At 44.6% G+C, this 15,474-nt stretch overlaps 1 protein-coding gene across 2 annotated transcripts in view; it reads left to right on the top strand.

Moving 5' to 3' along the window:
* Positions 1-15,043, top strand: part of LOC146076012 (uncharacterized) — a 49,761-nt gene extending 34,718 nt beyond the window's left edge. The window contains exons 2-3 of one of the 2 annotated variants that reach the window (XM_083185775.1): positions 6,113-6,492; positions 10,834-15,043. In XM_083185775.1, coding sequence (XP_083041901.1) covers positions 11,005-12,438 — 1,434 coding nt within the window. In that variant the 5' untranslated portion in view covers positions 6,113-6,492; positions 10,834-11,004 and the 3' untranslated portion in view covers positions 12,439-15,043. The remainder of the gene's footprint in view (positions 1-6,112; positions 6,493-10,833) is intronic. The other variant, XM_083185776.1, reaches the window with a different exon arrangement.
* The last annotated feature ends 431 nt before the right edge of the window (positions 15,044-15,474 follow it).

Below are 15,474 nucleotides of genomic sequence, written 5' to 3'. Positions count from 1 at the left end.
CAAAAGTTGTCATAAGAGGAGAGATTATAGCATATATATCAGCAGAAAAAAAAACGGTACTTATGTAATATCTGGACTCCCGTTTTTCTTATGAGACCGCGTCCCCTCGCGGGGCTCGCTGCGCTCACCACGCTTCGGGCACGGTGGCTCGCTGCGCTCGCCACACTATATAAAATCAACTCCATGCGTAGTTGGATAGTAGAGGTATGAAAAAATGGGGTGCATTTAACATGGGAGTCCAGATAATACATAAGTACCAAAAAAACACATAATGTAAAATACACAGAAATACAAAACAACCTTTCGGAAAAATACCAATTTTTTAAACAAGGCCCTACTGAGGAAACAAAGCGGGAATACCAGGTAGCAAAGATTCATTATGAGGAATACCTAAAAACACAAAGTGATAAATATCTTTTTAACATTAACTCCAAATTCTATAGGTTTGGAAATAAGATAGGCTCTATGCTAACAAATTTATTACAAGGCTCGAGGAAAAAAATCACGGTCCATCCCCTGGTTACAGAGGATGGCTCTCTTACAAAATCAGACACACAAATTGCCAAAGTTCTAAGAACCTTTTACGAGAAATTATACACACCCCCACAAGAGGCTGTAGGAGGAGCCGATGACCGCAGAGATGCCCCCTACTGAGGCCGAGGGTCAACCACGTATGGACTCCTTTTGGAGCACCCTATCCCTCTTGCAGGTACCGGAGGATCTTAAAAATATTTTGATTTCCCCCATTACACTGGAAGAGGTGACGACTTCCATTAAAAAATTGAAACTGGCAAAGGCGCCAGGCCCGGATGGGTATGCGAATGAATTTTTCAAATTTATGGAACAACACATAGCCGAACCATTGACGGCGTGTTTTAATCACATAATGGAGAGCGAGACCCTTCCATCATATTTTTCGGACGCAATCATAAAGGTACTACCAAAGGAAGGCCGGAATTTGAACTTGGCTGGTTCATACCGCCCAATCTCTCTGCTAAATATTGATTATAAATTATTTGCAAAAATATTAGCAGAGAGATTGAAGCAAGTTTTACCGTGGATAATACACAAAGATCAGACCGGCTTTATAGCTGGCAGGCACTCGGTCTCAAATGTCCGTAGAGTCCTGGCGGCTATCCAGCAGTCAAATGCCTCCTCGTCATCCCTGAGCGAACAACAGATGGTCTTAACGCTGGATGCCGAGAAGGCATTTGACCTCGTGTTATGGCCACACATGTTTAAAACACTGCATCAATTTGGTTTTCCCCCTAAATTTATACAGTTAATTCAAATGATATATACAGCTCCGAAATCAACTATATCATGTAATGGAATAATGTCACCTGAATTTCAACTGGGAAGAGGCACCCGCCAGGGATGTCCTTTATCGCCCTTGCTTTTTGCAATTGCGATAGAACCCCTGGCGGTGGCAGTCAGGTCCTCCCCACTAGTTCATGGTATCAAAATTAACTCGGAAGAACTTAAAATTGCTCTATTCGCAGACGACACTTTAATATTTATATCTAATCCGTCGGTTTCTATTCCGGCGTTGCTGCACCTCATCGGCTCTTTCGGACAGATCTCGGGGTACAAGGTGAACCTCTCCAAATCGGAAATATTACTGTTGGGTAAATCTAACCAACAGATTCTGCAACACCTGGATATCCCGTTTTCTTTCACCAGCTCCCATTTCAAATATTTGGGAATCCAAATAAGTGCTAATTTATCTAATCTTTACCCATTAAATTTCTCACAAGTTATTAACAAGCTGTCAACAAAATTACTGGCCTGGAAAGACTTACCCATTTCCTTATTAGGTAGGATAGCCATAATTAACTCAATAATTTTTCCCAAGCTTTTTTATTTTATGCAAATGCTTCCCATCAAATTGCAAAAGTCAGACATAGTAAGATTAGACGCATTATTTTCAAAGTTCATATGGCAGGGAAAACGTCCTAGAATCGCCAAATTAAAGTTACAAACACCCAGAAGTGAAGGAGGCCTAGGTCTCCCGGATTTAGAAAGTTACTCCTCCGCCATCTTCTTAAGATACATTAGTGACTGGATCTTGAACAAGTCCACGTACACGGATCTTGATCTAGATCGAGCTGTTTTTTTACCCATATGCCCCAGGTGCACTGATACAAGCAAAATATAAAGACATACCTGCAGAACTGAAGTTACATGTTTTATTCCATGACACGTATCAAAATTGGATAGGTATGAACAAGACCTCTAATAGAAACCCACTTATATCCCAATTTATATCTATCTGGGGTAACCCTTCTTTTCCCCCCCTCGATGATCAACACTTCATTCAATACATGGCGTAAAAAGGGGTTAGAGACATCAAACAAGATTTTTGACCCAGGAGGCTCCATATCTACTTTTTCAGACCTGATGCAAAAGTACTCCCTACCCAAGTTACATCATTTTATGTATCTCCAAGTGAGACACTTCTTGACCTCAATTAAGGCTCCTCCTCCAAACACAGTTCAAGTCATCTTTCCCTCACAGATCATCTCAATAGATTTGCTTCTAAACTTTGTGCAATTCAAAAGTTACAAGGTTAAATACTTGTATATGCTCTTGGTAAAGAAACGTTGCACAGAACATGTCCAATGGAGAATACTGAGAGATAAATGGGCCAACGATATACCCTATATTACTCAGATAGAAGATCTGACTGGGCTGTGTGAAACCTCCTTTAAAGCCTTACAGTCAACATACTTACAGGAGGTTTATATACGTACTCTACATAGAGCATATATAACTCCCCATAGGCGAAAGTATATGATAGCAGAAGAGACAGGTGAATGCCCTAAATGCAGAGTTGTTAAAGCAGACTTTGCACAATGCATGTGGCAATGTTATAAGATAAACCGATTCTGGCATAAAGTTACCAATTTTCTATTCGATGTGTTTCATACACGCTTTCAGGTTGAACCATTGGCCATTATGGGCCTATCTTTTGACAAATGGCAGTTGGATGGAATCACAAGCAAAGATTTACCACTGCTGATACTAATTCTAACAATAGCTAGGAAATGTATACTCATCCACTGGACTGCCAAAACAGCCCCGCAACTAGCTGCTGTTAAACAAAAGTTGCTACACATACTCTATTTTGATAGGAGATATGCAAAGCTGGACCTGACGCATGGTTCAGACAGATTTCTTAAAAATTGGTCACTTTTTATCAACTCTCTAGACTCTGTCGAAAAATCACAAGTTATGTCAGCCTTTGAATATGCTTGATACTCTCTCTCTTCTTTCTCTTTTTTTTTATTATTCCTTTTATTTCCTTTCTACCCTTCTTGAGATTTTGAACCCCACAGTGCTAAGGATTCAGAATAAAGGTAGACTGTCTCAACACGTCACTCGTGCAAGACCATTCGTGAAGTATTATCTTGTGAAATGTATTGTTAGTGTAAATTGTAACAGCAAGTATAGACAAAACGGTAATTAAAACATATCTTAAAATAAACTGCAAAGGAAGATTTATATACTGATGATCCACTCCCCCCCCCCCCTCCACCCTCGCTCCCCCCTTTATAGACCTCTTCATATCCTTTGCAAACCTCATCTCCTTATCTCGCATAGTCTGACTGAATCTAAAATGCAACCCCCCACCTCCCCCCCCCCTTTCTCTTGTCTTGTCTTACGTCTGTCTGGTTAGGTCTACATGTTATTCCAGTGTTGTGATGTGATAAACGTCTTTATAGAAATAGAAATTAGCAGAAGTTCGAATGGACTGTTATAAACAACCAAAATAACTAGGAAAGTGAATTGTTTATATACACTGTTAATGAATATCGCAGATGCAAAATGTATTGAAAATAATTACTAAGATACATTGTATGATGTAATAACATATAATATGATGATCTAACATTGTTGTCTTTAAGTTGAAAAATTTTCAATAAAGAAAGTTAAAAAAAAAAAAAAAGAAGAGACGGAACCGAGGTGATTCTGGTGGCTCCAGATTGGCCACAAAGAACGTGGTACCCGGAGCTTTTAAGTCTACAAAGGGACTCGTGGCACCTACCCCTGCAAAGAGATCTACTCATGCAAGGACCGTGCGTCTTCCAGGCCTTGGAACAGCTGCGTTTGACGGCCTGGAAGTTGAACGGCAGATCCTGACTCAGAAGGGGTTTCACACTTCAGTCATCAGAACTATGACAAGTGCAAGGAAGCCGGTAACGGCTGCACATTACCACCATATCTGGAAAAGATATGTGGGTTGGTGTGAACAGAAAAAGTTTACTCCTTCAGAGTTCAAACTGGAAAGGTTTCTTAGCTTTCTTCAAGCTGGTCTGGATCTAGGCCTAGGCTCTTTGAAGGTGCAGGTATCTGCATTATCTGTTTTCTTCCAGAGGAAACTGGCTAATATTCCTGAAGTGCAGACATTTCTGCAAGGAGTATTGCATATACAGCCTCCTTTTGTGGCCCCTACTCCACCGTGGGACTTGGATGTTGTGCTAGAGTTCCTTAAATCCTCCTGGTTTGAGCCCTTGGAGGAAATTGACCTGAAATATTTAACTTGGAAGACAGTGGTCTTACTAGCCCTAGCTTCGGCTAGGAGGGTCTCGGAGCTAGGGGCATTGACTTGCAAGAGTCCTTATTTGATATTCTTTGAGGACAGGGCTGAATTACGCACTAACCCGCGTTTTCTACCCAAAGTGGTGTCTGCGTTCCATGTGAACCAGCCAATTGTGGTTCCTGCTGGTGGGCCTCATTCTGAGGTGCCAACGTCCTTGGACGTGGTAAGGATTCTCCGTGTCTACATCAGGAGAACAGCGAGGATTCGCAAAACTGATGGACTTTTCGTCCTCTATGACGCCCAAAAGATTGGACGTCCTGCTTCCAAGCAGTCTATTGCACGATGGATATGTGCAACCATTAAACAGGCTTATGTGGTAGCAAAGCTGCCTATGCCTGTTGGGGTGAAAGCTCACTCTACTCGTTCTGTGGGGACATCCTAGGCGGCTCCCCGAGGAGTTTCGGCCTTACAATTGTGTAGAGCGGCCACATGGTCTGGCCAACACACTTTTGTCAAATTTTATAAGTTTGATGCTCTGGCCACTGAGGATACTCAGTTTGGGCAAGCGGTGCTGCGGCAATAGGTTCCACACAATCCCGCCCGTTCTGATATCTTTGGTATATCCCCATTGTTATGAACGACTCCCTGTATCCCATAAGAATGATAGAGAAAATAGGATTTTAATACCTACCGGTAAATCCTTTTCTCAAAGTTCTTATGGGATACAGGGCGCCCGCCTCTGTGCGGAGGTTTGCCTTGCTCACTTTGTGAGATATGGACCAATACTGGGTCCTTCTGCTACCCTTTTTGTTCCTGGCGGACATAAGGGTGTAGGTTACCTAGGTAACTTACTGTTACATAGTGTACCTTAAAGGTTCACGTGTGTAAATTGTCACTTAGGTGATAATCCTATACATTGTTCCAGTTGGAACACAGTTCAAAATAGTTGTCATGTTGACATGTTCTTAGGCCCTTAGACTTCCCAGGTTCTGGGGTTGCTAATGTGGTCTGTTATGTTGAATGTTGGGTGTGCTGGATGAATCTCACCACGGTAAATATACATATATTCCTCTCATATTGTTCTTCTCCTTCGGCACAGTTCACTTAGCTGAAGCTAGAGGGAGGGGAGCAGAGGGGAGGAGACAGTACACCCTGTATAAATTTTTATATGTGCCGGTCTCCTTCGGATAAGCTCTTTTCCCCATCGTTATGAACGACTCCCTGTATCCCATAAGAACTTCGAGAAAAGGATTTACCGGTAGGTATTAAAATCCTATTTTCCTAGGCTCTATGGCCGAGACAGTCAAAGAATAAGGGAGGAGAGGGACGAGCTGGCTTATGTAGGAAGGAGGAGGATCCTAGGAAAAATCTACGTGTTTATACTTGGGGAAGAAGGGGTTAAACCCATTGTAAAGGCTGCCATGAAGTATTCCGAAGAAAAGGAATTATCGTAAGCATAATCCGTTTTATTTCTACATAATGTTTATTTAATGTTTTCTCCGAGCAAGTAATATGTTTTATATGAATTCATATGTATGCATCAATAACTTATGCAAATTATCCATACAGGAAGTTAGGTATATAAAACGTGGACTTCCACTAGCAGAATACACCTTGATAAAGCTGTGATTTAGCACAGCGAAACGCGTTGGTCATTCTGGGCCATCAATTGGAGAAGAAATCTAATCCCACTTGGAAAGTGTTTCTGACCACCTGCTGATTCATCTGTTCCCGTCCTACAAAATTTCATCTGAGTTCGTGAACCATCCACAACTCCTGATACTGGAGTGTGTATTCTGAAAAAGGTTCCCTGGGCTGGCTATACCATCTTCTTTGCCAACAGGTGATCAACCCAAGCATCCTCAGGACATCCAAATATATGACGGACTTCTGATGAACTTATCCGGACGCATGCTCAAGATCAGTGCAGGTTTATCAACCTCATAGTGGTGATTATAATACTCCAATTTGGTCCCATTCATATGTATTTTTATACAGTATGTATTTTTTTATGTGCTATTAAAATATAGGTACTTGTTTCCTAGCACGGCACCCATCGCATTGTATACCATAAGACTAAATATGGTATGCGATGCGATATTGTACAATAAAAAATCGTATCGCATTGTATTCCATGCAATGGCATACAATGCGATGGTATACGATTTTTGTATTGTACAACCACCCTGATGGGTCCTTACAATGTTAAATGCCCCCCCACTATCAACGCCAACCCAAAGCGTGGTGAGTGTAGCGAGCCCGCGAGGGGCGGTGGAAAGCGTCCTCCGGCCTTTTCATTCCCCAGCTATCCACGTCTTCGTGGAGTTGATATTAGATAGTGTGGCGAGCGCAGCAAGCCACCGAGCCCGAAGCGTGGTGAGGGGACGTGGAATACATGTAAAGTAATACGCGTCCCCTTGCAGGGTTCGCTTCGCTCGCCATGCTTCGGCCTCGGTGGCTCGCTGCGCTCGCCACATTCTCTGAAATCAACTCCACGCCGACGTGGATAGTGGTGGTATGAAAAGGTCAGAGGATGCGTACCGCCGCCCCTCGTGGGCTCACTTTGCTTGCCATACTTCGGGTTCGCGTTGATAGTGGGGGTGCATTTAACATTGTAAGCACCCATCAGGGTGCTTATACAATGAAAAATCGCATTGCATGCATCGTATACGGCTATATGGCATGCAATGGCATAAGATGTCATAAGATTGAAATCTTGGGCGCCGTGCTAGGAAACAAGTACCAAAATATATTTTTTTATTATTGATGCATACACTTTTATGATATGTCTGTTCTAGCGCTGCTTTCTGTTGTTTTTGCTATCCAATTTTATTTGGGGGATTGACCACCCCCAAAGCAGCAGCAGCAGCTTATTAAGGAGACAACCCATATGGAGGCACTCTAAAATTAACTTTGGTTAATTATTGCTCAGTATATCTTACATATTACTCTGTGCAGCAGGTTAGTGTATATAAAGGGGTATCTAGGTGACAGCACCATCATAGTATCTTACATATTACACTGTGCAGCAGGTTATAGTATATAAAGGGGTATCTAGGTGACGGCTCCATCATAGTATCTTACATATTACTCTGTGCAGCAGGTTAGTGTATATAAAGGGGTATCTAGGTGACAGCTCCATCATAGTATCTTACATATTACTCTGTGCGGCAGGTTAGTGTATATAAAGGGGTATCTAGGTGACAGCTCCATCATAGTATCTTACATATTACTCTATGCATCAGGTTAGTGTATATAAAGGGGTATCTAGGTGACAGCTCCATCATAGTATCTTACATATTACTCTGTGCATCAGGTTAGTGTATATAAAGGGGTATCTAGGTGACCGCTCCATCATAGTATCTTACATATTACTCTGCAGCAGGTTAGTGTATATAAAGGGGTATCTGGGTGATGGCTCCATCATAGTATCTTACATATTACTCTGTGCAGCAGGTTAGTGTATATAAAGGGGTATCTAGGTGACCGCTCCATCATAGTGTCTTACATTTTACTCTGTGCATCAGGTTAGTGTATATAAAGGGGTATCTAGGTGACAGCTCCATCATAGTATCTTACATATTACTCTGTGCATCAGGTTAGTGTATATAAAGGGGTATCTAGGTGACAGATCCATCATAGTATCTTACATATTACTCTGTGCAGCAGGTTAGTGTATATAAAGGGATATCTGGGTGACCGCTCCATCATAGTATCTTACATATTACCCTGTGCAGCAGGTTAGTGTATATAAAGGGGTATCTAGGTGACAGATCCATCATAGTATCTTACATATTACTCTGTGCAGCAGGTTAGTGTATATAAAGGGGTATCTAGGTGACAGCTCCATCATAGTATCTTACATATAACACTGTGCAGCAGGTTAGTGTATATAAAGGGGTATCTAGGTGACCGCTCCATCATAGTTTCCTACATATTACTCTGTACATCAGGTTGGTGTATATAAGGGGTATCTAGGTGACATCTCCATCATAGTATCTTACATATTACTCTGTGCAGCAGGTTAGTGTATATAAAGGGTTATCTAAGTGACGGCTCCATCATAGTATCTTACATATTACTCTGCAGCAGGTTAGTGTATATAAAGGGGTATCTAAGTGACGGCTCCATCATAGTATCTTACATATTACTCTGTGCAGCAGGTTGTTGTTTACAAAGTAGTATCTATTTGTCGGCTCCATCATAGTGTCTTACATATTACTCTGTGCAGCAGGTTAGTGTATATAAAGGGGTATCTAGGTGACAGCTCCATCATAGTGTCTTACATATTACTCTGTGCAGCAGGTTAGTGTATATAAAGGGGTATCTAGGTGACCGCTCCATCATAGTATCTTACATATTACTCTGTGCAGCAGGTTAGTGTATATAATGGGGTATCTAGGTGACAGCTCCATCATAGTATCTTACATATTACTCTGTGCAGCAAGTTAGTGTATATAAAAAGGGGTATCTAGGTGTCAGCTCCATCGGGATGCAGTTAAAATCCCGGCGGTCGGGATCCCGGCGTTCAGAATCCCGACGCCGGAATACCGACCGCCGAAATGCCGACACATTCTCCCTCCTGGGGTGTCCACGACACCCCTGGAGGGAGAATAAATTAGTGTGCCGAGCGTAGCGAGGCACCGGGCCCGCTGCGTGGCGAGCGCAGCGAGCCCGCAAGGGGGGGGGGGGGGCGATCCACATCCCCCCCTTGTCGGCATTTCGGTTGTCGGGATTCTGAACGCCGGGATCCCGACCGCCGGGATTCAATACTGAATCCAGCTCCATCATAGGGTGACATTCAATGAGATGCGAAAATGTGACTTTTTCGATTTTTTTCGCCCAAAACGGCCGAAATCCCGAATTCGCATATTTAATGAGATGTGAAAAACTGCAAAAATCACAGATTTTGTAGTGAAATCGCACTTTACTAGTGCCGGAACTCGCATCCAGATGTTTTCCCATTGAAAAGTATACAATTCGCATATTTAATGAGATGCGAATTTGGGTAATGTGTCTAAAACTTGGCAAAAAAAAAATCAGACCAGGTTCTGATATGCGAATTGGCCCGAACCCTGCACAGATCATTGAGATCTGTGTTTGGTCCTGTCTTAAAAAATGTGTTAAAGTGTTTTTTTTAGAAAAAAAATGGCGTGGGGTCCCCCCTCCTGAGCATAACCAGCCCCGGGCTCATTGAGCCGCACCTGGTTCCAAAAATACGGGGGACAAAAAGCATAGGGGTCCCCCACATTTTTTAAACCAGCCCCGGACTCCAACAGCCCATGGTGTCATGCCACAGCTGGGGGAATCTTTTAACATAAGGTCCCCCGGCTGAAACATGAGCACCATGGCTGATCAGCCTTGGACAGGGTACCTGGAGTAGTGGGGACCCCCCAATAAAGGGGTCCCCCCGAGGCTTCACCCGTCCAGGTGAAGCCCGGGGCTGTCACCGGCATCCTTGCCCAGTGGACGCCAGCCTGATAGGGTTTAATCTCACATCTGTAACATTGCTTTATGCAGGAGAACTACAAGTGCCAGCAGACCTCCCCCACTTTCTGGGACTTGGAGAACCACAAGTCCCAGCATGCGGGGCATTAATGGGCCCGCTGGTACTTGTAGAACTCCTGTAAAAAGAATGTTAAAAGAAAACACACACACACCAAAAAGTATAACTTTATTTTACACACATACACACACCTCACTTTTACACCAACATACTTACCAATCCAGGATCCAGTGCTGGCTCCCTGCTCCACAGCCAGACACCAGGGTAACATGGCTTTCTCCGGTGCAGCTAACAGCCTGTGTAGCTCTGTCTCAGCACTACACAGGCTGATAGCGTGATTGGCTGATGCGTCTCCATGGAGACGCATAAGCCGAAGACGCTCTCAGCCTCTGTAGCGCTACAGAGGCTGTTAGATGCGCTGGAGAAAGACGGTTCAGCCCGGTATTAGTCTGCCACTCATGTGATTCATCCCACCAAGTTTCAGTAATGCCTATGAGATCAAAATCTTCCTCCAAAACTACGGTCTCTAGTTCCCCTATTTTACCAGTTAAACTCCTAGCATTCAGATAATGGCATTTCAGCTTTCGCTTTTCCTTTGCCCCTGTCATGTTACCTGTTACAGTTGCAGAAGGTTCCTGAAATGATAAATCCGTATCATGGACAATATTTGTTCTTGGCTGTGTGTCTCTCATACACTTTTCTTACACCTTGTTCCCTTTTTCCTCACAATAATAGTAGCGTTATCCTGGTAACATTATGCTTTTACATATTTACTTTCTTACAGGACATATAAGGAGCAGGATTCAAATTAAGAAGACGTGGAAAGGGAAATTGTTCTCCGATCAAGCCAACTAAATACATCATATCTCCTTACACCTCAGGAGGAGGAACAGACACAATTTTATTTTCTGGATAGAAGAAAACTTCAGCAACTAATTTGTTTCTCACCTCATACATGATGAGTCTCACAGGAGAGAAGCCACATGTGTGCTCTGAGTGTGACAAAGGCTTTACATATAAATCACAGCTTCTGGTACATCAGAGGAGTCACACAGGAGAGAAGCCACATGTGTGTTCTGAGTGTGACAAAGGCTTTACATGTAAATCACAGCTTCTCAGACATCAGATGAGTCACACAGGAGAGAGACCACATGTGTGTTCTGAGTGTGACAAAGGCTTTACATATAAATCACAGCTTCTGGTACATCAGAGGAGTCACACAGGAGAGAGGCCATATAAATGTTCTGAATGCAGCAAATGTTTTTCCTACAAGCCAAATCTTGTCCAACATCAGAGGTGTCACACAGGAGAGAAGCCATATAAATGTTCTGAATGCAGCAAATGTTTTTCCCTTAAGTCACATCTTGTCCTACATCAGAGGAATCACACAGGAGAGAAGCCATATGAATGTTCTGAATGCAGCAAATGTTTTTCCCTGAAGTCATATCTTGTCCGTCATCAGAGGAGTCACACAGGAGAGAAGCCATATAAATGTTCTGAATGCAGCAAATGTTTTTCCGATAACTCACAGCTTGTCCTACATCAGAGGAGTCACACAGGAGAGAAGCCATATAAATGTTCTGAATGCAGCAAATGTTTTTCCCAGCAGTCACATCTTGTCATACATCAGAGGAATCACACAGGAGAGAAGCCATATACATGTTCTGAATGCAGCAAATGTTTTTCCCACAAGTCACATCTTGTCCGTCATCAGAGGAGTCACACAGGAGAGAGGCCAAATAAATGTTCTGAATGCAGCAAATGTTTTTCCCTTAAGTCACATCTTGTCCTACATCAGAGGAATCACACAGGAGAGAAGCCATATAAATGTTCTGAATGCAGCAAATGTTTTTCCCTTAAGTCACATCTTGTCCTACATCAGAGGAATCACACAGGAGAGAAGCCATATAAATGTTCTGAATGCAGCAAATGTTTTTCCCAGAAGTCACATCTTGTCCGTCATCAGAGGAGTCACACAGGAGAGAAGCCATATACATGTTCTGAATGCAGCAAATGTTTTTCCGATAACTCACAGCTTGTCCTACATCAGAGGAGTCACACAGGAGAGAAGCCATATAAAGGTTCTGAATGCAGCAAATGTTTTTCAGAGAAGTCAGATCTTGTCCGACATCAGAGGAATCACACAGGAGAGAGGCCATATAAATGTTCTGAATGCAGCAAATGTTTTTCCCAGAAGTCAGTTCTTGTCCGACATCAGAGGAGTCACATAGGAGAGAAGCCACATAAATGTTCTGAATGCAGCAAATGTTTTTCCCAGAAGTCACTTCTTGTCCTACATCAGAGGAGTCACACAGGAGAGAAGCCATATAAATGTTCTGAATGCAGCAAATGTTTTTCCCAGAAGTCACTTCTTGTCCTACCATCATAGGAGTCACACAGGAGAAAAGCCATATAAATGTTCGGTACTTGTGTATTATCACGGCGCCCACGATGTACATCGTAGGGCATCTAATCTCATCACATGCCATATAGCGTCATACGATGCATGCGATGCGAAGCAATTTTTAATTGTACAAGAACCCTAATGGGTGCTTACAATGTTAAATGCCCCACCATTGTCAATGCCTCCCCCAGTATCAACGCCAGCCCGAATCGTGGTAAGGGGCGGCGGTACGCATCCTCCAACCTTTTCATACCCCCACTATCCACATCGGCATGGAGTTGAGTTTAGATAGTGTGGTGAGCGTAGCGAGCCACTGAGCCCGAAGCTTGATGAGCCCCGCAAGGGGATGCTGATTACTTTACATGTATTCCGCGTCCGCTCACAATGGGGGGGGGGGGCATTTAACATTGTAAGGACCCATCAGGGTGCTTGTACAATTAAAAATTGGGTGCCATCGCATACCATATTTAGTGTTATGGTGTACGATGCGATGGGCACCATGATAATACACAAGTACCAAATGTTCTGAATGCAGAAAATGTTTTCCCAGAAGTCACATCTTGTCCTACATCAGAGGAGTCACACAGGAGAGAAGCCATATAACTATTCTGAATGCCGCAAATGCTTTTCCCAGGGGATGCAGTTAAAATCCCGGCGGTCGGCATCCCGGCGTTCAGAATCCCGACGCCGGAATCCCGACCGCCGAAATGCCGATACATTCTCCCTCCTGGGGTGTCCACGACACCCCTGGAGGGAGAATAAATTAGTGTGCTGAGCGTAGCGAGGCACCGGGCCCACTGCGTGGCGAGCGCAGCGAGCCCACAAGGGGGGGCGATCCACGTCCCCCGCTTGTCGACATTTCGGCTGTCGGGATTCCGGCGTCGGGATTCTGAACGCCGGGATCCCGACCACCGGGATTCAATACTGAATCCTTTCCCAGAAGTCACATCTTGTCCTACATCAGTGGAGTCAGACAGGAGAGAAGCCATATACATGTTCTGAATGCAGCAAATGTTTTTCTTCTACTCTGCCTCCCTCCCAGTACATACACTGCTGGGAGCTGCCTCCCTCCCTGTACATACACTGCTGGGCTCTGCCTCCCTTCCTGTATATACACTGCTGGGCTCTACCTCTCTCCCTGTATATACACTGCTGGTCTCTACCTCTCTCCCTGTATATACACTGCTGGGCTCTACCTCCTTCCCTCCCTGTGTATGTACAGTGCTCTGCACTGCCTCCCTCCCTCTACATACACTGCTGGGCTCTGCCTCTCTCTCCCAGTACATACACTGCTGGGCTCTGCCTCCCTCCCTGTACGTACACTGCTGAGCTCTGCCTCCCTCCCTGTACGTACACTGCTGGGCTCTGCCTCCCTCCCTGTACGTACACTGCTGGGCTCTGCCTCTCTCCCTGTACGCAGACTGCTTGGCTCTGCTTCCCCTCCTGTATGTGCACTACTGGGCTCTGCCTCCTTCCCAGTGTACATACACTGCTGGGCTCTGCCTCCCTCCCTGTGTACGTACACTGCTGAGCTCTGCCTCCCTCCCTGTATGTACACTGCTTAGCTCTGCCTCCCTCCCTGTACATACACTGCTAGGCTCTACCTACCTCCCTGTACATACACTGCTGGGCTCTGCCTCGCTCCCTGTACATACACTGCTGGGCTCTACCTCCCTCCCTGTACATACACTGCTGAGCTCTGCCTCCCTCCCTGTGTACATACACTGCTGAGCTCTGCCTCCCTCCGTGTATACATACACTGCTGGGCTCTACCTCCCTCCGTGTATACATACACTGCTGAGCTCCGAAGCAGTGACTACAGATACAAAATATATATTTTTTTACAGAATTCAGTGGGATTGCCTTTCAGGATCACCTAAGCAGCTGGGTCCCATAGCAGATGCATCCCCTGCATCCTCTATAGTTACACCACTGATTATAGGAACCCTGTATGCGGCCTTGTACCACCCTACAGGTCTCCTCTGGTCTCTCTCCTTTCCCTCATGCCTCTATATTGCTGCCTAACCTCACTCTCTCTGAATACTATGTACTACCCGTATCACATAGTAACAAATCATTATTACATGTGTTAGGTCGCTGACGCTAGACTGCTAATAGTGGATTTCTAGTTGCTATGGGTTACAGCACATCCTTCCTTCTCACATGTTATTAACAAGGTCTGATGGAGAGCACATTGTGTAATAGGACAATACTAACATCCTCCATAATAATTAGCAGCCCAGTAACAGTATACACGTTACTATGACACTGTATATAGTGATATAACCTGCATGTAGACTGAAGGACGATGATCTAACAATATCTGTAATAACCATGTATGTTACTAGTAGCTGTCCCCAGAACAGGGGAATAAAAGCTGATCTGGATAAATGGGATTCTGTTACCGATTGTATAACTATAGACTTTGTTTCTCTATAATACTTTGGGTACTTGTTTCCTATCTGGGCACCCACAATGATCGTGGGCATCGTTAGTAAAAAAAAATCGCGTTGGTCGCGATTTTACATAGGGAACAATGTTAAATGGCCCACAGACCCCAAATACCCACTGTGAAGTGTGAAATGCCCCCCCCCCCCCCCAATTGTTAACGCCACCCCACGATCAACGTCAACCTGAAGTACGCGTCCTCCGACCTTTTCATACCCCTACTATCCACTAGGGCGTGGAGTGAGAATAGAATAGTGTGGCGAGCGCAACAAGCCACCGAGCCCGAAGCGTGGCGAGTGCAGCGAGCCCAAAGCGTGGCGAGTGCACGCGGACACCTGTGAAGCCCGCAAGGGGATGTGGATACCTGTGAAGGTATCCGCGTCCCCTCGCGGGGCTCGCTGCGCTCGCCACGCTTCGGGCTCGTTGGCTCGCTGCGCTCGCCACACTATTCTATTCTCACTCCACGCCCTAGTGGATAGTAGGGGTATGAAAAGGTCGGAGGACGCGTACCGCCGCCCCTCGCGGGCTCGCTGTGCTCGCCACGCTTCCGGTTGACGTTGATCGTGGAGTGGC

Source organism: Crinia signifera, chromosome 4, assembly GCF_055691185.1.
Source record: "Crinia signifera chromosome 4, ASM5569118v1, whole genome shotgun sequence".
In the NCBI taxonomy this organism is placed as follows: Eukaryota; Metazoa; Chordata; class Amphibia; order Anura; family Myobatrachidae; genus Crinia; species Crinia signifera.
Note: the sequence above shows the minus strand (reverse complement) of the source record. Positions and strands in the feature narration are given on the sequence as shown.